The 23,245-nt window shown below is 38.5% G+C and overlaps 4 protein-coding genes and 1 long non-coding RNA gene across 5 annotated transcripts; all 5 read left to right on the forward strand.

The window, feature by feature from the left end:
• The first annotated feature begins 961 nt into the window (after positions 1 to 961).
• LOC141914319 (uncharacterized) lies at positions 962 to 1,666 on the forward strand. Its single transcript, XR_012620772.1, has 3 exons — positions 962 to 1,051; positions 1,169 to 1,300; positions 1,398 to 1,666. It is a non-coding gene; the product is annotated as an uncharacterized LOC141914319 (long non-coding RNA).
• Positions 1,667 to 2,354: 688 nt separating this feature from the next.
• LOC141913999 (uncharacterized) lies at positions 2,355 to 6,047 on the forward strand. The gene is made up of 2 exons (XM_074805242.1): positions 2,355 to 2,799; positions 2,909 to 6,047. The coding sequence occupies exons 1-2, from the start codon at positions 2,521 to 2,523 to the stop codon at positions 4,574 to 4,576; spliced, it is 1,947 nt and encodes a 648-aa protein (XP_074661343.1). The 5' UTR covers positions 2,355 to 2,520; the 3' UTR covers positions 4,577 to 6,047.
• A 1,206-nt stretch (positions 6,048 to 7,253) lies between these two features.
• Positions 7,254 to 9,625, forward strand: LOC141914174 (uncharacterized). The gene is made up of 3 exons (XM_074805441.1): positions 7,254 to 7,544; positions 7,655 to 8,417; positions 8,703 to 9,625. Exons 1-3 carry the CDS (start codon positions 7,266 to 7,268, stop codon positions 9,623 to 9,625), a joined length of 1,965 nt encoding a protein of 654 aa, XP_074661542.1. The 5' UTR covers positions 7,254 to 7,265.
• Positions 9,626 to 16,001: 6,376 nt separating this feature from the next.
• Positions 16,002 to 19,365, forward strand: LOC141914009 (uncharacterized). Its single transcript, XM_074805253.1, has 2 exons — positions 16,002 to 16,286; positions 16,397 to 19,365. Exons 1-2 carry the CDS (start codon positions 16,008 to 16,010, stop codon positions 17,921 to 17,923), a joined length of 1,806 nt encoding a protein of 601 aa, XP_074661354.1. The 5' UTR covers positions 16,002 to 16,007; the 3' UTR covers positions 17,924 to 19,365.
• A 1,238-nt stretch (positions 19,366 to 20,603) lies between these two features.
• LOC141914175 (uncharacterized) lies at positions 20,604 to 23,029 on the forward strand. The gene is made up of 4 exons (XM_074805442.1): positions 20,604 to 20,900; positions 21,012 to 21,540; positions 22,228 to 22,424; positions 23,012 to 23,029. Exons 1-4 carry the CDS (start codon positions 20,622 to 20,624, stop codon positions 23,027 to 23,029), a joined length of 1,023 nt encoding a protein of 340 aa, XP_074661543.1. The 5' UTR covers positions 20,604 to 20,621.
• The last annotated feature ends 216 nt before the right edge of the window (positions 23,030 to 23,245 follow it).

The raw sequence follows: 23,245 nt of genomic DNA on the forward strand, positions 1-23,245 counted from the left end.
CTAGCTCGATGGTGGGCACAGGATGGCTCTCCGGCCCACATGTGATAAGCTCGGTGGTGGGTACAGGATGGCGCTCCTGCCCACAGGCAACTAGCTCGGTGGTGGGTACAGGATGTTGCTCCGACCCAGGGGCGACTAGCTCGATGGTGGGCACAGGATGGCTCTCCGGCCCACATGTGATAAGCTCGGTGGTGGGTACAGGATGGCTCTCCTGCCCACAGGCGACTAGCTCGTTGGTAGGCACAGGATGGCTCTCCTGCCCACAGGCGACTAGCGCGGTGGTGGGTACAGGATGGCTCTCCTGTCCACAGGCGACTAGCTCGATGGTGGGCACAGGACGGTGCTCCTGCCCACAGGCAACTAGCTCGGTGGTGGGCACAGGATGGCGCTCCAGCCCACAGGCGAATTCATGTTAGTAACATACGTAGGCTTACTTTTTACGCAGAAGATTTTTTCTTTCTGCATTTTGTGTCCAACCTCGTTCACCGGGACTTACGCCGAGCCACTACAGTTAACCAAGCTTAAATCATCATCAAATAAGTCATCGAATCACTCGTCATCTTTAATTCTATTTCTTTAATGTACTGGAGTAGGTATAAGTCATCATTTCGATAAGTCAAAAAACGCTGAGAAGACTTAAGCAAGGTTGATTTGAAATTCCTAAATTAATCGAAATAGAAAAATAAAAAATGAAATAAAACTTGTTCTGGTGTAAGACATTTGGTCTGATCTCCCGTGATGAGAGGAAATAGGAGCGCGTTATCAGAAGATAGTGACATGTAGATTTCCAGGACCGCTATATAAAGCTGGGTTCACTCTCAGTCCTGGTCTCCACACAGATATCCGTCGTTCTACAATCTTAGTACAACCATACTGTGGCGAATCGATTTCAAGGTCATTGACACTGCGCTATATTTGTCAAAATTATTAAAAGAACTCATTTTGCGTTTTTCTAGGCACCGCTTCGATATAAGTTAATGTTGGAGGATATTGTAAGGACGCTATACCCGGTTACTCGTGTTGTAGTAAGGACAGTAAAAGGATTTATCTGGTAGGGCTGGGCTTCGTCTGGACCTGTTGTACATTATTATTTACCTAATACCCATACATAATGTTTCAATTCAGAATTAGGACGTTCCATGTGTTCAATCGACGTTGCTTTTTCCAGATCAGCGATTCCTTACTTTCTCATCATCTGGATCTGTTTGCTGCCGATACCCGGAGGTTGACTAGACCTACACTGATTCATTCGAGACCTTGTTAGGTAATCCATGATGCTCTACACTGAAATAAATTTCGGGTGAGCGAAGCGGTTTAATATCGGGTACCGTAATAGAATGTATATGTACTGTGTTAAATCAACAGTTCTAATGTTGATTTTTGCGTTACATTTTCAGACAGATGCAGCCTCTCCTGCCGATACTGTTAACTTGGATGTTACATCTCCCAAGGTGAATGTACATGTAATGAAAATCCATTCCTGAATTTGGTGAGTAGACATTGTTTGTTTTATACGGAACTTGGGTGGGGTTTAAGTTTATTCAAACGGATAGAACCTCGTTACAACAAACACAGATACAGTAGACTCTTAACTGGAAGTTAATTTCTGACCAGTGACTTGGTTCAGTCGATACTTCGAGTTTGAAAAACTAAAATTATCATGAATTGTTGCAATATATGTTTTCAAATTAAATGTGGTAATTCACCTTTTACAGATTTTAGTTCAAGTCGAGTTCTTATGAGCAGCGATTTACCAGATAAAGTTTACTATTGATTTATTCCATAAACTTGATTATGAAATGTAAAAAAAAAAACAGATTTTGTCGCCCGCTCGAAACGTGTTCAATCGTCCCAGACATTTATACATTAATGTTCCATAGTTCAATGACGTGCACTTGACTCTTGACATATTCGTGAGTCATATTTGAAAAAATTCCGTGATAACAAAGTCATGCGCATAGATTATTTGAAAATGATCCGAAATATTAATTCGCCACTTGAAGACAATTTTCATACGGCGGATGTCATTTGGTGGTTTCCTGCCCTTGGCCTTTATGATAATCAAGAGATTCGCTTTACGGATGCTTTCAAATACTAATCAAACACCAGATTTCAGATCACTTTCCAAGTGGGAACGTAGAACTTGAAACTCTTGTTATCAATTTTATTTGTGTCTTTTCAAAGTATGTCGACAAAAAACTGCGTTCATGACATTTGACAGGAATGTCAAAATACCGATTTGTCACCCTGATTAGAATCAGACCCTGGACATATCACATGAATTTTCTTATAAAACACCTGAGTTGATTACTTATTATCTAGTTCACAGGAAACCATTTTATATGTGTCTATAATATTTATCAGACACATTAAACTGCGTCACTAGATCTGATAATCGGGTTCGTAACCGAAAATACCGGTCACCGCGATTAGAATCAGACCTTGGGACTAATATCACCTGACTGTTAAACGCCCAAACCGCATTCACTTCATTTCTGGTGTAAATTACTGACGGTCAACATGGCTACAAGTAATCCGGATCGTTTCGAGATTTCCGTACCTTTCAAAGGACGTCGCGTTACCGTTTGGTCCGATCAGGATAATGAGTACAGAACGATACAAAATTACTTTTATCAGCCGTTGTTTAATTTGGAATCTGATCGAATAACTGCGGATGGAAATATATTACAACTTGATATAACTCTGTGGTGTGAAGAATTAGAGGCTGCTATTAAACACGAACTAAAAACCATCTATACAGGTCACGTAATAGCGGTGCAGATGATGCCGTTTGATGAGGTAAGAATCTGTAATTCTCATCTTCAGTTCCATCATCACCCGCGTGTGATACTAGACGGGTGACCACTGCGAGGTGAGAGTCAAATAAAAAAATCGTTTTCTATTTCAGGTGAAATTAGAATGGAGAGATGCGCCCTCTGGTGTGGAGATACCGAATCATCCGATCCCGTTCAATCATCAACCTCAGAATCACGTGTTTATCGTTAAATGTGAAAATGAAGAAATGTGTGAAATCTACAAATCGCGACTTCAACAATCTCCGCAATCAATAGGTTCGGGTCTTGTGATCGGTGCTAGTCGTCACGGAAACGAATACGTGTTTAGAGTGAACACTGTACCGATTAGTGAAGCGCGAACAGTTCAACCAGACATTGATCAACGTCATCATTCCCTAATTGACAATGTTAAACTGTTTCAAGATAATTTAGAAAATCAATTCTCTCAATTGAAGCACACTATAGACACAGTTGAAGAGAGGCTGAACCGGTGCTGTACTGAACAACAACTTGAAGAGAGGCTGAACCGGTGCTGTACTGAACAACAACTTGAAGAGAGGCTGAACCGGTGCTGTACTGAACAACAACTTGAAGAGAGGCTGAACCGGTTCTGTACTGAACAACAACTTGAAGAGAGGCTGAACCGGTGCTGTACTGAACAACAACTTGAAGAGAGGCTGAACCGGTGCTGTACTGAACAACAACTTGAAGAGAGGCTGAACCGGTGCTGTACTGAACAACAACTTGAAGAGAGGCTGAACCGGTGCTGTACTGAGCAGCAACTTGCAGCATTGGAAGTAAAACTGAATAAGACTATCGATGACGTCACAGGAAGAACAATCAATGATGTCATAGGGAGAATAGATAAATTGGAGAGTTCTATTGGTGACGTCATTGATTCATTAACGATCAGTAAACAGGTTCAGACAGACTTCAGTCCCAGTCTAGTGACGTCATTACCTGGTGAGCAGACGGGTCAACAGTCACGTATAATATGCGCGCAGTACTGGGAGTCCAGTTATATATATTACATGGATGATAATAATGTAATGAAGAGATATATAGAGTGTGATGGTGATGATTGTTTACTAGGACTCGATAAAGATAGTAACGGTCACCTGTTTGTAGTCGTGGAGAATAACGAGAAACTCTGCCTGAGAAAATATAAAGATCAGGTCAAAGTGTTAGAGGAAGATGTCACTGATATTGTGTCTAGATGTGGAACACTAGTTATTCGCGGTAACAATATTTACATCCAGTTAGATAGAGACGTTCGTGTTTTACGTCTATTAGAAAACCCTGTAAACAGTTTAATTGATAGAAACCGTGTGAAAAAATATCAGCTCCCGGATGGAGAGTACGAATATATCAACAGTTTAGATGTCGACACGCGGGGACGCATGTTTGTATACTGTGATAGATCGGGAAGATTACTCTTTCTAACAGCTGATGCGGAATTGATCAGTTTTATCAATGTGAAAGATTCCGGACTAACATTTGATCCACTTGAGGGGTCCCCGTGTATAATCAATGATAAACATGTATTACTATCGGTAAACTCTAGGACTGGTAACAAAGGAGCCGTGATTAGTATGAGATATAATAATGAGGGGTTTATAGATCACCCGCGTATAGTATTGAACTCTGCAGACAGTGCGACATTAGAGATACACAAAATATGTGACAGTAACACTGTAGTTATCTGTCACTGGGATAACAGTAATAAACCGGACTCACTGCGAGTTTATAATATAAACACTGTACTCACTCGTACACAATAAACACCCGGTTTTAATCAAACATGATATAACACGTTTCATCAAGGATTAAATCCATAGATAGTTGAAATATGTGAATTTCTTAAAAGTTAAAGAATGTATCTTTTTAGGACCTGTTTATGGAATGAGACTCTCATTCATTCTATTACGTAATATATCATAACAGAAAAAAAAAACTTAAGAAGAAAGAATTTGACGAAAGAAGTCATTACTATTAGAATTATTGTGAGAATGTAATGAATGCCGTGATTAGTATGAGATATAATGATGAGGGGTTTATAGATCATCCGCGTATAGTATTGAACTCTGCAGACAATGCGACATTAGAGATACACAAAGTGTGTGACAGTAACGCTGTAGTTATCCATCACCGGGATATCAGTAGTAAACAGGACTCACTGCGAGCTTATAATATAAACACTGTACTCACTCGTACACAATAAACACCCTAAAAGCTCTGTAAGTTGGACATTAGACATATATGAAGTGTGTAACAGTTTGAGTTATCCGTCACTAGGATAAAAGTAATAAACCGAATAATGTAAACACTTCATAAAATAGAAACCAGTTTTAACCTGATTTTATATCAAGTATGAGACTAACGGTTACGATAACGTCTAGTGATTTAGCGTTTGACGACACGAATGTCTGTGTAATTAAATCGCTAATAAAGTCGTACATTTAACGGGGATTTCAAAAAGCCTTTTTGAGGTTTAACTAATTTATCAAAGAATGAATTATTTTAAGTAGTTAAGAAAAGTTAACTTGAAATCTATTTCAAAGCACATTCATAATTTTGGTGAAAGTGGGGCGCAAGTTCTTAATGGTAAATACGTAATCCACGCTTAAAATTAAGTTCCTAGTAGCGGTTTTATAGACTGGTATTAACTTTAGTCTGGGGGTTAACTATATTCATTTTTAATTGTGTTAACCCCCGGGTTGAAGTTGACACCAGTCTATAAAATAAGCCCCTTTAGTTTTATTCCCACGAAATTTTCTGAGCATGTTCACTCAACAAAACAGGAAAATGATCTGAAATTCTTTTTTGAGATTTGACGTTATTTTGGGCTGTTTCTTGTGAAGCAAAATCAAATCACTGAGTTGAGGAGTTCTACCCTAATCTGTTAGTAATAATTGGAACTTATGGGATTTTCCGACTCACTAAGTTTTCGACTTTGACATGTTAAACTAATTATGATATAACACGTTTCATTCGGGATTCAATCCATATATAGTCAAAATGTGGATTTTTTAAAAGTGAAAGAATTTAAGGTTTTTTGAAACCTGTTTGCGGAATGTGACTTTTCAGTCATACCATTACGTAATATAATATAAAAGAAAAGAGACTAAAAGTTGAGAAGAGAAAAGTTTTATGAAAAAAGTAATTATCATTAGAATTATTGTAAGAATGTATTCAATCATGATTGTATTGTAAAAAGCTAATATATTGACGAAATGATAATTATTAGAATTATAATAATAATGTGATTAACTATAATTGTATCGTCAAAAAAGAAAATATAACAAAAATAATTATTATGATCATCAACCAGTTGTAATTTCCGCTTTATTATTTTTTCTCTCTGGTCTTCTGTATAACATCAGGTCACTGGATCATCCTGAGGTCAGATGCACAGTCATTGCTTAGAAGACCATTTTAATTATGTTGCCAATCTAACGAATTGCCCTGCAATGCGTGCAGTGCAAGAAACGGACAAGACCGTCCAATGAATAGCACCATTGAGGCTTGTTAAAGGGCCAATGATGAGTTTTGTAAAATTACCACAAATAAGCGTTTTTGATAAAAATGATATAAATTTTCGATGACAAAAATTTGTCGAAAAATCAATAAAATTATTATTGGAGAGGATTTTTAAATAAGTAATTTCGACCTCGGTGAACCCGGAAGTATGACTGACGTCACTTACAGAACAGCAACATCAACAAACATTGAAAAAACAGGGCGGGTAATTCAGAAGGGTTGTCGCATTTTTATGGACGAATTGCAACAATTCTCGCTCAAATAGTTTTGAAGATTAGTTTTCTTTTCTTGAATTTCGAATTGAAAACGAATGCGATTCGTCTTTGAAAACAAATTCAATAAGACCCTGGACATATCACGTGACTGTTCTTATAAAAGACCCGAGTTGATTACTGACGTCATTATCTAGTTCATAGAGAAACCGTTTTATCTGTATCTATAAGATTTATCTGCGTCACTAGATCTGATAATCGGGTCTGTATTTCAAATTAGCGGTATGGTTTATTTAGATTATTATGACGTCATAACATTCGCGCACCTAGATAGTTCACGTGTTTGGCGTAAAGGTCGCTGAAGGTTGCGACTCTGTACCTTCGTGGGGGGTTCAAAATACCGATCAGTCACGTGGTTAGAATCAAACACTGTGAATGATATCAATTCACTTTTTTGTGTTGGTAGCAACAACAGTTAAAAACGACTTCAATTGTTAATTTCGTTTTAAGTTACGTGTTTGTATTATGTCTGTATCTATTGACGACGACCTATTTATCAAACGGTAAAATGGCGGCAGAACTGGTTCTTGCCGCGCCCGTCTTTTGTACAGTTACTATTTAGAGAAGGCAAACCAGAACCCTGGGACTAATATCACCCGACTGTTCTACGCCCAAACCGCATTCAGTTCATTTCTGGTGTTAATTACTGACGGTCAACATGGCTACAAGTAATCCGGATCGTTTCGAGATTTCCTTACCTTTCAAAGGGCGTCGCGTTAACGTTTGGTCCGATCAGGATAATGAGTACAGAACGATACAAAATTACTTTTATCAGCCGTTGTTTAATTTGGAATCTGATCGAATAACTGCGGATGGAAATATATTACAACTTGATATAACTCTTTGGTGTGAAGAATTAGAGGCTGCTATTGCACAAAAACTAAAAACCATCTATACAAGTCACGTTATAGCGGTGCAGATGATGCCGTTTGATGAGGTAAGAATCTGTTAATGTCATCTTCAGCTTCATCATCATCCGCGTGTGATACTAGATGGGTGACCACTGCGAGGTGAGAGTCAAATAGAAAAAATCTTTTTATATTTCAGGTGAAATTAGAATGGAGAGATGCGCCCTCTGGTGTGGAGATACCGAATCATCCGATCCCGTTCAATCATCAACCTCAGAATCACGTGTTTATCGTTAAATGTGAAAATGAAGAAATGTGTGAAATCTACAAATCGCGACTTCAACAATCTCCGCAATCAATAGGTTCGGGTCTTGTGATCGGTGCTAGTCGTCACGGGAACGAATACGTGTTTAGAGTGAACACTGTACCGATCAGTGAAGCGAGGCCAGTTCAACCAGACATTGATCAACGTCTTAATTCCCTAATTGACAATGTCAAACTGTTTCATGATAATTTAGAAACTCAATTCTCTCAATTGAAGCACACAGTTGAAGAGAGACTGAACCGGTTCTGTACTGAACAACAACTTGAAGAGAGGCTGAACCGGTTCTGTACTGAACAACAACTTGAAGAGGGGCTGAACCGGTTCTGTACTGAACAACAACTTGAAGAGAGACTGAACCGGTTCTGTACTGAACAACAACTTGAAGAGAGGCTGAACCGGTGCTGTACTGAACAACAACTTGAAGAGAGGCTGAACCGGTTCTGTACTGAACAACAACTTGAAGAGAGGCTGAACCGGTGCTGTACTGAACAACAACTTGAAGAGAGGCTGAACCGGTGCTGTACTGAACAACAACTTGAAGAGAGGCTGAACCGGTTCTGTACTGAACAACAACTTGAAGAGAGGCTGAACCGGTGCTGTACTGAGCAACAACTTGAAGAGAGGCAGAACCGGTTCTGTACTGAACAACAACTTGAAAAGAGGCTGAACCGGTTCTGTACTGAACAACAACTTGAAGAGAGGCTGAACCGGTGCTGTACTGAGCAACAACTTGAAGAGAGGCTGAACCGGTTCTGTACTGAACAACAACTTGAAGAGAGGCTGAACCGGTGCTGTACTGAGCAACAACTTGCAGCATTGGAAGTAAAACTGAATAAGACTATCGATGACGTCACAGGAAGAACAATCAATGATGTCATAGGGAGAATAGATAAATTGGAGATATCTATTGGTGACGTCATAGGGAGAATGGATGAAGTGGAGAGTTCTATTGGTGACGTCATTGATTCATTAACGATCAGTAAACAGGTTCAGACAGACTTCTCACCTAACCTAGTGACGTCATTACCTGGTGAGCAGACGGGTCAACAGTCACGTATAATATGCGCGGAGTACGGGGAGTGCAGTGATATATATTACATGGATGATAATGATGTAATGAAGAGATATATAGAGTGTGTTGATGATTATGTACGAGGACTCGATACAGATAGTAACGGTCACCTGTTTGTAGTCGTGGAGAAAAACGGGAAATTCTACCTGAGAAAATATAAAGATCAGGACAAAGTGTTAGAGGAAGATGTCACTGATATTGTGTCTCTATGTGGAACACTAGTTATTCGCGGTAACAATATTTACATCCAGTTAGATAGAGACGTTCGTGTTTTACGTCTATTAGAAAACCCTGTAAACAGTTTAATTGATAGAAACCGTGTGAAAAAATATCAGCTCCCGGATGGAGAGTACGAATATATCAACAGTTTAGATGTCGACACGCGGGGACGCATGTTTGTATACTGTAATAGATCGGGAAGATTACTCTATCTAACAGCTGATGCGGAATTGATCAGTTTTATCAATGTGGAAGATTCCGGACTAACATTTGATCCACTTGCGGGGTCCCCGTGTATAATCAATGATAAACATGTATTACTATCGGTAAAGTCTAGGACTGGTGACAAAGGAGCCGTGATTAGTATGAGATATAATGATGAGGGGTTTATAGATCACCCGCGTATAGTATTGAACTCTACTGACAGTGTGACATGTGAGATACTCAAAATATGTGACAGTAACACTGTAGTTATCCGTCACTGGGATAACAGTAATAAACCGCACTCGCTACGAGTTTATAATATAAACACTGTACTCACTCGTACAAAATAGAAATTCGGTTTTAATCAAACATGATATAACACGTTTCATCAAGGATTAAATCCATAGATAGTTGAAATATGTGAATTTCTTAAAAGTTAAAGAATGTATCTTTTTAGGACCTGTTTATGGAATGAGACTCTCATTCATTCTATTACGTTATATATCATAACAGAAAAAAAAGACTAAAAGTTAAGAAGAAAGAATTTGACGAAAAAAGTAATTTCTATTAGAATTATTGTGAGAATGTAATCAATTATGATTGTATCGCAAAAGAAAACAATAGCGAAGTTTCCAGTTACCAGGGGCCATTTTGAGGCGGTCCCGCGGGTCCCGCATCGTTGGAAAGATTTAAACATTTTTTAAACTAAAACTTCTAGCGCGATTCATTGTAGTCCATTCGTCTTTTGGCACAAAAATTAAAGTCATGAATCGTTAAAAAGGTGACCATTTCTATTTTCTGATGGTGTTTATTATATTTTTCTCGACTGCAACAATCGAACACAGTTACAGTTTAAAAAAGATACGTCACTTTAAGGAAGGCGTACTTCTAAAAAAATTGGTAATTTTGTGTTATTGACTGTCACTTTTCCATGTTAAGATCTAGAATTTTTCATTGAAGATAGAGTTTTATCTGAGGATTTTGTTGATACTACATTCGTAAAAATATCTTCATAGAAACGCGCGTGGCCATCGGTTGAGTCAAGAGCAAAGCGCGCACGAGTGGTTGACCGTCGATTTTCTGCATACCCGTTCTAAGCCAATTTCATGGAAATTTTAAAGTTTTTTTAAATTTAAATCATCGTTTGATTGTTTCCATGTTGAATTGAGGGTATTTGGTGTCTCCCCAGCATAATTAGATTTGAAACGATGCTTGATGTTTACAACGACCGCTTGTTTTTATTGAAAGACTGCATCTTTGTGTCGTGTCACCTAGAAGCCGATCCTCTATTCGATCGACACTGCGCTCGGTCCCATGTTTAACGTTCGACGATTGAACATTCTAGGTCAGATAAGACAAGTTTCTTGAAATTTTTTCCTAATGCAAAGTATCTGATTTTAATCTATAAAAATATTTAGTATCTAGAAAATTGCCATGAAAATAGCGCAATACGCGCATGCAAAAACTCGACGGTCATCCACTCGTGCGCGCTTTGCTATTGACTCAACCGGTGGCCACGCGCGTTTCTATGAACATATTTTTACGAATGCAGTGTCAACAAAATCCTGAGATAAAACTCTATCTTCAATGAAAAATTCTACATTGTATCTCTTAACATGAAAAAGTTACAGTCAATAACACAAAATTACCAATTTTTTGAGAAGTACGCCTTCCTTAAAGTGACGTATCTTTTTTAAACTGTAACTGTGTTCGATTGTTGCAGTCGAGAAAAATGAATTAAACACCATCAGAAAATAGAAATTGTCACCTTTTTAACGATTCATGACTTTAATTTTTGTGCTAAAAGAGTGGTGGACTACAATGAATCGCGCTTAAAGTTTTAGTTGAAAAAATGTTAAAATCTGTCCAACCATGCGGGACCCGCGGGACCGCCTCAAAATGGCGCCTGGTCACTGGAAACTTCCCTATTTGAAAAAAATATTAATTATTATTGGAATTATTTTAATAATGTATTCAATTACGATCTAATATTGTAAAAAGAAAATATAACACAAATAAATATCATTATCATTATCCAGTTTTAAATTCCACGATAGTCAAATTTGTCTCAGGTTTTCATATCATCCTGGATCATTCTGAGGACAGTTGTACAGTCATTGCTTAGAATTTTAGATCGTTTCTATAACCAATCAAGCGAATCGCCCTGCAATACAGGACTGAGGGACCATGAGACCGTCCTATTATACCTGAGAGGAGATCAAATAATTAATGAAGGAAGCGGACTTATAGACCGTCCACTTAAAAGTACCAGACGAATGACGAGTTGAGCGAAGGATTGCGAAGGGTTGTCGCATCGTTTAAGGATTTATTGCAACAATTCACGATCGAATAGTTTTGAAGATTAGTTTTTCTTGAATTTTAAATTCAATCGGATGCAATTAATCTTTAAGAAATTCATCATCAAACAATGACAGAATTATTCGTTTGCATTTTCGTAAATAAAATATAATTTACTTTTTGTGAATCTCAAATGAGAGCCCAATATCGATTTTATTAGTTAGTCATGTTCTACAGTCGTTACGCTGACTTGATCGCTTCATTTTGTAAATAGACCTATATTTCAAAGTCCTGATCGGTCAAAGTCGATTAAACCGGGTTACAGCGTATAGAATATCTAATGACGGTTATAACTATTTCACGTAATGGCTAATGTTATAAAATGTACGCTTCCTGGTTCGGAGACTGTGGTTACTACAAAGGGTGGTTCTAAAAACCGCAATAGATGTCGCCTTCGCTTAATTTTCACTTGTTTCGCTGAAGCAAAAAAATTTCTCTATGATAAAGCTATGAAAGCTATGTATTCTATTATTCAAAAGGGCAGACGTTTGAAACTTCCAGTAGATGTAATGTTTAAACTATTTGACATGTGCATGGCTCCTATCGCGTTGTACGGTTGCGAAATCTGGGGATATGAAAACCTTGACTTATTAGAAAACCTCCACTGTTTATTTTGTAAAATTATCATGAAAGTTACAAAATATTCCCATAACCTTCAAGTATTAGCGGAGTTAGGACGTTATCCTATGTATATAAGCGTAAAGCGTAGAATGATTAATTTTTGGGTCAAAACGATTGAGTGCAAACAAAGTAAACTTAGTTCAATTCTCTATAAGATATCTTATAATTTATATCTGAATGATAGGTTTAAGAGCCCCTGGCTGTTATTTATTAAGAAGACTTTTGATGACTGTGGCCTTTCGTATATATGGACACAACAATCTATGGTAAACTCTAGGACTTCTCCAAAACAATTACACCGTTTACTCCGTGATCAGCATGTGCAAGAGACAGAATTTAGGCTAAATAATAACCCGTTATACATTAATTTTAGACAATATAAGAAGGATATCAAATTTGAAAACTATATAAATCGGCTTGATGACGACTTAGTGACCAGCTTATTCCAGTTCAGGATTGGGTCTTATCTCCTACCTGTAAATAAATTGTCAAATCTCCATCTACCGAGAACCGATAGATTATGCCCCACCTGTAACGTTTTAGGCGACGAACTACATTTCATTTTTGACTGTAAATTACTTACCGTATTCCGTGAAAGCTACCTAAATTCAAATACCTTTCGGAATCTTGATGTTTTAAAAAATCCAACTTTTAAACTTGCTAAATTTATCAAATTAGGTCTGGATGTATATAGATCCCTCCGTTAGTGTGTGTAAATAGTATGTTGTAAATAACGTTTGTTATGTTTCAAAGTGCTTTTATCTACTGTTTTTGTAAATAATTGTAAATACTGTTTTTTTTCCTCCATATACCATGGGATGGTTGGAGTGTAATAAATATTCGTATTCGTATTCGTATTCGTATTCACTTGTCGTAGAGTTTTCTCAGGAGACTAAGGAGGTTAGCTCGGTGGGTACAGGATGTTGCTGCGACCCAGGGGCGACTAGCTCGATGGTGGGCACAGGATGGCTCTCCGGCCCACATGTGATAAGCTCGGTGGTGAGTACAGGATGGCTCTCCTGCCCACAGGCGACTAGCTCGTTGGTAGGCACAGGATGGCTCTCCTGCCCACGGGCGACTAGCTCGATGGTGGGCACAGGATGGCTCTCCGGCCCACATGTGATAAGCTCGGTGGTGAGTACAGGATGGCTCTCCTGCCCACAGGCGACTAGCTCGTTGGTAGGCACAGGATGGCTCTCCTGCCCACGGGCGACTAGCTCGATGGTGGGCACAGGATGGCTCTCCGGCCCACATGTGATAAGCTCGGTGGTGGGTACAGGATGGCGCTCCTGCCCACAGGCGACTAGCTCGGTGGTGGGAACAGGATGTTGCTCCGACCCAGGGGCGACTAGCTCGATGGTGGGCACAGGATGGCTCTCCGGCCCACATGTGATAAGCTCGGTGGTGAGTACAGGATGGCTCTCCTGCCCACAGGCGACTAGCTCGTTGGTAGGCACAGGATGGCTCTCCTGCCCACGGGCGACTAGCTCGGTGGTGGGTACAGGATGGCTCTCCTGCCCACAGGCGACTAGCTCGATGGTGGGCACAGGATGGCGCTCCTGCCCACAGGCGACTAGCTCGGTGGTGGGCACAGGATGGCGCTCCTGCCCACAGGCGAATTCATGTTAGTAACATACGTAGGCTTACTTTTTACGCAGAAGATTTTTTCTTTCTGCATTTTGTGTCCAACCTCGTTCACCGGGACTTACGCCGAGCCACTACAGTTAACCTAGCTTAAGTCATCATCAAATAAGTCATCGAATCACTCGTCATCTTTAATTCTATTTCTTTAATGTACTGGAGTAGGTATAAGTCATCATTTCGATAAGTCAAAAAACGCTGAGAAGACTTAAGCAAGGTTGATTTGAAATTCCTAAATTAATCGAAATAGAAAAATAAAAAATGAAATAAAACTTGTTCTGGTGTAAGACATTTGGTCTGATCTCCCGTGATGAGAGGAGATAGGAGCGCGTTATCAGAAGATAGTGACATGTAGATTTCCAGGACCGCTATATAAAGCTGGGTTCACTCTCAGTCCTGGTCTAGACAGAGATATCCGTCGTTCTACAATCTTAGTACAACCATACTGTGGCGAATCGATTTCAAGGTCATCGACACTCCGCTATATTTGTCAAAATTATTTCATTTATGAAAACTCATCTAAAAAGAACTCATTTTGCGTTTTTCTAGGCACCGCTTCGATATTAGTTAATGTTGGAGGATATTGTAAGGACGCTATACCCGGTTACTCGTGTTGTAGTAAGGACAGTAAAAGGATTTATCTGGTAGGGCTGGGCTTCGTCTGGACCTGTTGTACATTATTATTTACCTAATACCCATACATAATGTTTCAATTCAGAATAAGGTCGTTTCATGTGTTCAATCGACGTTGCTTTTTCCAGATCAGCGATTCCTTACTTTCTCATCATCTGGATCTGTTTGCTGCCGATACCCGGAGGTTGACTAGACCTACACTGATTCATTCGAGACCTTGTTAGGTAATCCATGATGCTCTACACTGAAATAAATTTCGGGTGAGCGAAGCGGTTTAATATTGGGTACCGTAATAGAATGTCGCTTGTATTGCATTAAATCAACAGTTCTAATGTTGATTTTTGCGTTACATTTTCAGACAGATGTAGTCTCTCCTGCCGATACTGTTAACTTGGATGTTACATCTCCCAAGGTGAATGTACATGTAATGAAAATCCATTCCTGAATTTGGTGAGTAGACATTGTTTGTTTTATACGGAACTTGGGTGGGGTTTAAGTTTATTCAAACGGATAGAACCTCGTTACAACAAACACAGATACAGTAGACTCTTAACTGGAAGTTAATTTCTGACCAGTGACTTGGTTCAGTCGATACTTCGAGTTTGATAAACTAAAATTATCATGAATTGTTGCAATATATGTTTTCAAATTAAATGTGGTAATTCACCTTTTACAGATTTTAGTTCAAGTCGAGTTCTTATGAGCAGCGATTTACCAGATAAAGTTTACTATTGATTTATTCCATAAACTTGATTATGAAATGTAAAAAAAAACAGATTTTGTCGCCCGCTCGAAACCGGTTCAATCGTCCCAGACATTTATACATTAATGTTCCATAGTTCAATGACGTGCACTTGACTCTTGACACATTCGTGAGTCATATTTGAAAAAAATCCGTGATAACAAAGTCATGCGCATAGATTATTTGAAAATGATCCGAAATATTAATTCGCCACTTGAAGACAATTTTCATACGGCGGATGTCATTTGGTGGTTTCCTGCCCTTGGCCTTTATGATAATCAAGAGATTCGCTTTACGGATGCTTTCAAATACTAATCAAACACCAGATTTCAGATCACTTTCCAAGTGGGAACGTAGAACTTGAAACTCTTGTTATCAATTTTATTTGTGTCTTTTCAAAGTATGTCGACAAAAAACTGCGTTCATGACATTTGACAGGAATGTCAAAATACCGATTTGTCACCCTGATTAGAATCAGACCCTGGACATATCACATGAATTTTCTTATAAAACACCTGAGTTGATTACTTATTATCTAGTTCACAGGAAACCATTTCTAGTATGTCTATAATATTTATCAGACACATTAAACTGCGTCACTAGATCTGATAATCGGGTTCGTAACCGAAAATACCGGTCACCGCGATTAGAATCAGACCTTGGGACTAATATCACCTGACTGTTAAACGCCCAAACCGCATTCACTTCATTTCTGGTGTTAATAACTGACGGTCAACATGGCTACAAGTAATCCGGATCGTTTCGAGATTTCCGTACCTTTCAAAGGACGTCGCGTTACCGTTTGGTCCGATCAGGATAATGAGTACAGAACGACACAAAATTACTTTTATCAGCCGCTGTTTAATTTGGAATCTGATCGAATAACTGCGGATGGAAATATATTACAACTTGATATAACTCTGTGGTGTGAAGAATTAGAGGCTGCTATTAAACACGAACTAAAAACCATCTATACAGGTCACGTTATAGCGGTGCAGATGATGCCGTTTGATGAGGTAAGAATCTGTAATTCTCATCTTCAGTTTCATCATCACCCGCGTGTGATACTAAACGGGTGACCACTGCGAGGTGAGAGTCAAATAGAAAAAATCTTTTTATATTTCAGGTGAAATTAGAATGGAGAGATGCGCCCTCTGGTGTGGAGATACCGAATCATCCGATCCCGTTCAATCATCAACCTCAGAATCACGTGTTTATCGTTAAATGTGAAAATGAAGAAATGTGTGAAATCTACAAATCGCGACTTCAACAATCTCCACAATCAATAGGTTCGGGTCTTGTGATCGGTGCTAGTCGTCACGGGAACGAATACGTGTTTAGAGTGAACACTGTACCGATCAGTGAAGCGCGAACAGTTCAACCAGACATTGATCAACGTCTTAATTCTCTAATTGACAATGTCAAACTGTTTCATGATAATTCAGAAAATCAATTCTCTCAATTGAAGCGGACTATAGACACAGTTGAAGAGAGGCTGAACCGGTGCTGTACTGAACAACAACTTGAAGAAAGGCTGAACCGGTTCTGTACTGAACAACAACTTGAAGAGAGGCTGAACCGGTTCTGTACTGAACAACAACTTGAAGAGAGGCTGAACCGGTGCTGTACTGAACAACAACTTGAAGAGAGGCTGAACCGGTGCTGTACTGAACAACAACTTGAAGCATTAGAAGTTAAACTGAACAACGCTATCGATGACGTCACAGGGAGAGTGGATGAAGTGGAGAGTTCTATTGGTGACGTCATTGATTCATTAACGATCAGTAAACAGGTTCAGACAGACTTCTTACCTGACCTAGTGACGTCTATACCTGGTGAGCAGACGGGTCAACAGTCACGTATAATATGTGCGGACTACGAGGAGTCCAGTGATATATATTACATGGATGATAATAATGTAATGAAGAGATATATAGAGTGTGTTGATGGTGATTATGTACTTGGACTCGATACAGATAGTAACGGTCACCTGTTTGTAGTCGTGAAGAAAAACAAGAAACTCTGCCTGAGAAAATATAAAGATCAGGACAAAGTGTTAGAGGAAGATGTCACTGATATTGTGTCTGGATGTGGAACACTAGTTATTCGCGGTAACAATATTTACATCCAGTTAGATAGAGGCGTTCGTGTTTTACGTCTATTAGAAAACCCTGTAAACAGTTTAATTGATAGAAACCGTGTGAAAAAATATCAGCTCCCGGATGGAGAGTACAAATATATCAACAGTTTAGATGTCGACACGCGGGGACGCATGTTTGTATACTGTAATAGATCGGGAAGATTACTCTATCTAACAGCTGATGCGGAATTGATCAGTTTTATCAATGTGGAAGATTCCGGACTAACATTTGATCCACTTGCGGGGTCCCCGTGTATAATCAATGATAAACATGTATTATTATCGGTAAACTCTGGGACTGGTAACAAAGGAGCCGTGATTAGTATGAGATATAATGATGAGGGGTTTATAGATCACCCGCGTATAGTATTGAACTCTACAGACAGTATGACAGTTGAGATACGTAAAGTGTGTGACAGCAACACTGTAGTTATCTGTCACTGGGATAACAGTAATAATCAGGACTCACTGCGAGTTTATAATATAAACACTGTACTCACTCGTACACAATAGAAATTCGGTTTTAATCAAACATGATATAACACGTATCATTCGAGATTAAATCCATAGATAGTCGAAATATGTGGATTTTTTAAAAGTTAAAGAATGTATCTTTTTAGGACCTGTTTATGGAATGAGACTCTCATTCATTCTATTACGTAATATATCATAACAGAAAAAAAAAAACTTAAGAAGAAAGAATTTGACGAAAGAAGTCATTACTATTAGAATTATTGTGAGAATGTAATCAATGCCGTGATTAGTATGAGATATAATGATGAGGGGTTCATAGATCTCCCGCGTATTGTAATGAACTCTGCAGACAATGCGACATTAGAGATACACAAAGTGTGTGACAGTAACACTGTAGTTATCCATCACCGGGATAACAGTAGTAAACAGGACTCACTGCGAGCTTATAATATAAACACTGTACTCACTCGTACACAATAAAAACCCTAAAAGCTCTGTAAGTTGGACATTAGACATATATGAAGTGTGTAACAGTTTGAGTTATCCGTCACTAGGATAAAAGTAATAAACCGAATAATGTAAACACTTCATAAAATAGAAACCAGTTTTAACCTGATTTTATATCAAGTATGAGACTAACGGTTACGATAACGTTTAGTGATTTAGCGTTTGACGTCACGAATGTCTGTGTAATTAAATCGCTAATAAAGTCGTACATTTAACGGGGATTTCAAAAAGCCGTTTTGAGGTTTAACTAATTTATCAAAGAATGAATTATTTTAAGTAGTAAAGAAAAGTTGACTTGAAATCTATTTCAAAGCACATTCATAATTTTGGTGAAAGTGGGGCGCAAGTTCATAATGGTTAATACGTAATCCACGCTTAAAATTAATTTCCTAGTAGCGGTTTTATAGACTGGTATTAACTTTAGTCTGGGGGTTAACTATATTCATTTTTAATTGTGTTAACCCCCGGGTTGAAGTTGACACCAGTCTATAAAATAAGCCCCTTCAATTTTATTCCCACGAAATTTTCTGAGCATGTTCACTCAACAAAACAGGAAAATGATCTGAAATTCTTTTTTGAGATTTGACGTTATTTTGGGCTGTTTCTTGTGAAGCAAAATCAAATCACTGAGTTGAGGAGTTCTACCCTAATCTGTTAGTAATAATTGGAACTTATGGGATTTTCCGACTCACTAAGTTTTCGAGTTTAACATATTAAACTAATTATGATATAACACGTTTCATTCGGGATTCAATCCATATATAGTCAAAATGTGGATTTTTTAAAAGTGAAAGAATTTAAGGTTTTTTGAAACCTGTTTGCGAATGACTTTTCAGTCATACCATTACGTAATATAATATAAAAGAAAAGAGACTAAAAGTTGAGAAGAGAAAATTTTTATGAAAAAAGTAATTATCATTAGAATTATTGTAAGAATGTAATTAATCATGATTGTATTGTAAAAAGCTAATATATTGACGAAATGATAATTATTAGAATTATAATAATAATGTGATTAACTATAATTATATCGTCAAAAAAGAAAGTATAACAAAAATGATTATTATAATCATCAACCAGTTGTAATTTCCGCTTTATTCTTTTTTCTCTCTGGTCTTCTGTATAACATCAGGTCACTGGATCATCCTGAGGTCAGATGCACAGTCATTGCTTAGAAGACCATTTTAATTATGTTGCCAATTTAACGAATTGCCCTGCAATGCGTGCAGTGCAGGAAACGGACAAGGCCGTCCAATAAATAGCACCATTGAGGCTTGTTAAAGGGCCAATGATGAGTTTTGTAAAATAACCACAAATAAGTGTTTTTGATAAAAATGATATAAATTTTCGATGACAAAAATTTGTCGAAAAATCAATAAAATTATTATTGGAGAGGATTTTTAAATAAGTAATTTCGACCTCGGTGAATCCGGAAGTATGACTGACGTCACCTACAGAACAGCAACATCAACAAACATTGAAAAAACAGGGCGGGTAATTCAGAAGGGTTGTCGCATTTTTATGGATGAATTGCAACAATTCTCGCTCAAATAGTTTTGAAGATTAGTTTTCTTTTCTTGAATTTTGAATTGAAAACGAATGCGATTCGTCTTTGAAAACAAATTCAATAAGACCCTGGACATATCACGTGACTGTTCTTATAAAAGACCCGAGTTGATTACTGACGTCATTATCTAGTTCATAGAAAAACCGTTTTATCTGTATCTATAAGATTTATCTGCGTCACTAGATCTGATAATCGGGTCTGTATTTCAAATTAGCGGTATTGTTTATTTAGATTATTATGACGTCATAACATTCGCGCACCTAGATAGTTCACGTGTTTGGCGTAAAGGTCGCTGAAGGTTGCGACTCTGTACCTTCGTGGGGGGTTCAAAATACTGATCAGTCACGTGGTTAGAATCAAACACTGTGAATGATATCAATTCACTTTTCTTGTGTTGGTAGCAACAACAGTTAAAAACGACTTCAATTGTTAATTTTGTTTTAAGTTACGTGTTTGTATTATGTCTGTATCTATTGACGACGACCTATTTATCAAACGGTAAAATGGCGGCAGAACTGGTTCTTGCCGCGCCCGTCTTTTGTACGCCCGTCTTTTTTTACTATTTAGAGAAGGCAAACCAGAACCCTGGGACTAATATCACCTGACTGTTCTACGCCCAAACCGCATTCAGTTCATTTCTGGTGTTAATTACTGACGGTCAACATGGCTACAAGTAATCCGGATCGTTTCGAGATTTCCGTACCTTTCAAAGGACGTCGCGTTACCGTTTGGTCCGATCAGGATAATGAGTACAGAACGATACAAAATTACTTTTATCAGCCGCTGTTTAAATTGGAATCTGATCGAATAACTGCGGATGGAAATATATTACAACTTGATATAACTCTGTGGTGTGAAGAATTAGAGGCTGCTATTGAACAAAAACTAAAAACCATCTATACAGGTCACGTAATAGCGGTGCAGATGATGCCGTTTGATGAGGTAAGAATCTGTAATTCTCATCTTCAGTTTCATCATCACCCGCGTGTATATACTAGACGGGTGACCACTGCGAGGTGAGAGTCAAATAGAAAAAATCTTTTTATATTTCAGGTGAAATTAGAATGGAGAGATGCGCCCTCTGGTGTGGAGATACCGAATCATCCGATCCCGTTCAATCATCAACCTCAGAATCACGTGTTTATCGTTAAATGTGAAAATGAAGAAATGTGTGAAATCTACAAATCGCGACTTCAACAATCTCCGCAATCAATAGGTTCGGGTCTTGTGATCGGTGCTAGTCGTCACGGGAACGAATACGTGTTTAGAGTTAACACTGTACCGATTAGTGAAGCGCGAACAGTTCAACCAGACATTGATCAACGTCATCATTCCCAAATCGACAATGTCAAACTGTTTCATGATAATTTAGAAAATCAATTCTCTCAATTAAAATGCACAGTTGAAGAGAGGCTGAACCGGTTCAATACTGAACAACAACTTGAAGAAAGGCTGAACCGGTTCTGTACTGAACAACAACTTGAAGAGAGGCTGAACCGGTTCTGTACTGAGCAACAACTTGAAGAGAGGCTGAACCGGTGCTGTACTGAACAACAACTTGAAGAGAGGCTGAACCGGTGCTGTACTGAACAACAACTTGAAGAGAGGCTGAACCGGTGCTGTACTGAACAACAACTTGAAGAGAGGCTGAACCGGTGCTGTACTGAACAACAACTTGAAGAGAGGCTGAACCGGTGCTGTACTGAACAACAACTTGAAGAGAGGCTGAACCGGTTCTGTACTGAACAACAACTTGACGAGAGGCTGAACCGGTGCTGTACTGAACAACAACTTGAAGAGAGGCTGAACCGGTGCTGTACTGAACAACAACTTGAAGAGAGGCTGAACCGGTTCTGTACTGAACAACAACTTGAAGAGAGGCTGAACCGGTGCTGTACTGAACAACAACTTGCAGCATTGGAAGTAAAACTGAATAAGACTATCGATGACGTCACAGGAAGAACAATCAATGATGTCAAAGGGAGAATAGATAAATTGGAGATATGTATTGGTGACGTCATAGGGAGAATGGATGAAGTGGAGAGTTCTATTGGTGACGTCATTGATTCATTAACGATCAGTAAACAGGTTCAGACAGACTTCAGACATAGTCTAATGACGTCATTACCTGGTGAGCAGACGGGTCGACAGTCACGTATAATATGTGCGGGATGGAAGTCCAGTGATATATATTACTTGGATGATAATGATGTAATGAAGAGATATATAGAGTGTGTTGATGGAGATTATGTACTAGGACTCGATACAGATAGTAACGGTCACCTGTTTGTGCTCGTGGAGAAAAACGAGAAATTCTTCCTGAGAAAATATAAAGATCAGGACAAAGTGTTAGAGGAAGATGTCACTGATATTGTGTCTGGATGTGGAACACTAGTTATTCGCGGTAACAATATTTACATCCAGTTAGATAGAGACGTTCGTGTTTTACGTCTATTAGAAAACCCTGTAAATATTTTGATTGATAAAAACCGTGTGAAAAAATATCAGCTCCCGGATGGAGAGTACAAATATATCAAATGTTTCGATGTCGACACGCGGGGACGCATGTTTGTATACTGTGATAAATCAGATAGATTACTCTATCTAACAGCTGATGCGGAATTGATCAGTTTTATCAATGTGGAAGATTCCGGACTAACATTTGATCCACTTGCGGGACGCCCGTGTACAATCAATGATAAACATGTATTACTATCGGTAAACTCAAGGACTTGTGACAAAGGAGCCGTGATTAGTATGAGATATAATAATGAGGGGTTTATAGATCACCCGCGTATAGTATTGAACTCTACAGACAGTGTGACATGTGAAATACACAAAATATGTGACAGTAACACTGTAGTTATCTGTCACTGGGATAACAGTTATAAACCGGACTCACTGCGAGTTTATAATATAAACACTGTACTCACTCGTACACAATAAACACCCGGTTTTAATCAAACATTATATAACACGTATCATTCGAGATTAAATCCATAGATAGTCGAAATATGTGGATTTTTTAAAAGTGAAAGAATGTATCTTTTTAGGACCTGTTTATGGAATGAGACTCTCATTCATTCTATTACGTTATATATCATAACAGAAAAAAAGACTAAAAGTTAAGAAGAAAGAATTTGACGAAAAAAGTAATTTCTATTAGAATTATTGAGAGAATGTAATCAATTATGATTGTATCGCAAAAGAAAACAATAGCGAAGTTTCCAGTTACCAGGCGCCATTTTGAGGCGGTCCCGCGGGTCCCGCATCGTTGGAAAGATTTT

The sequence above is a fragment of the Tubulanus polymorphus genome, chromosome 12 (genome assembly GCF_964204645.1).
Source record: "Tubulanus polymorphus chromosome 12, tnTubPoly1.2, whole genome shotgun sequence".
Classification (NCBI taxonomy): domain Eukaryota; kingdom Metazoa; phylum Nemertea; class Palaeonemertea; order Tubulaniformes; family Tubulanidae; genus Tubulanus; species Tubulanus polymorphus.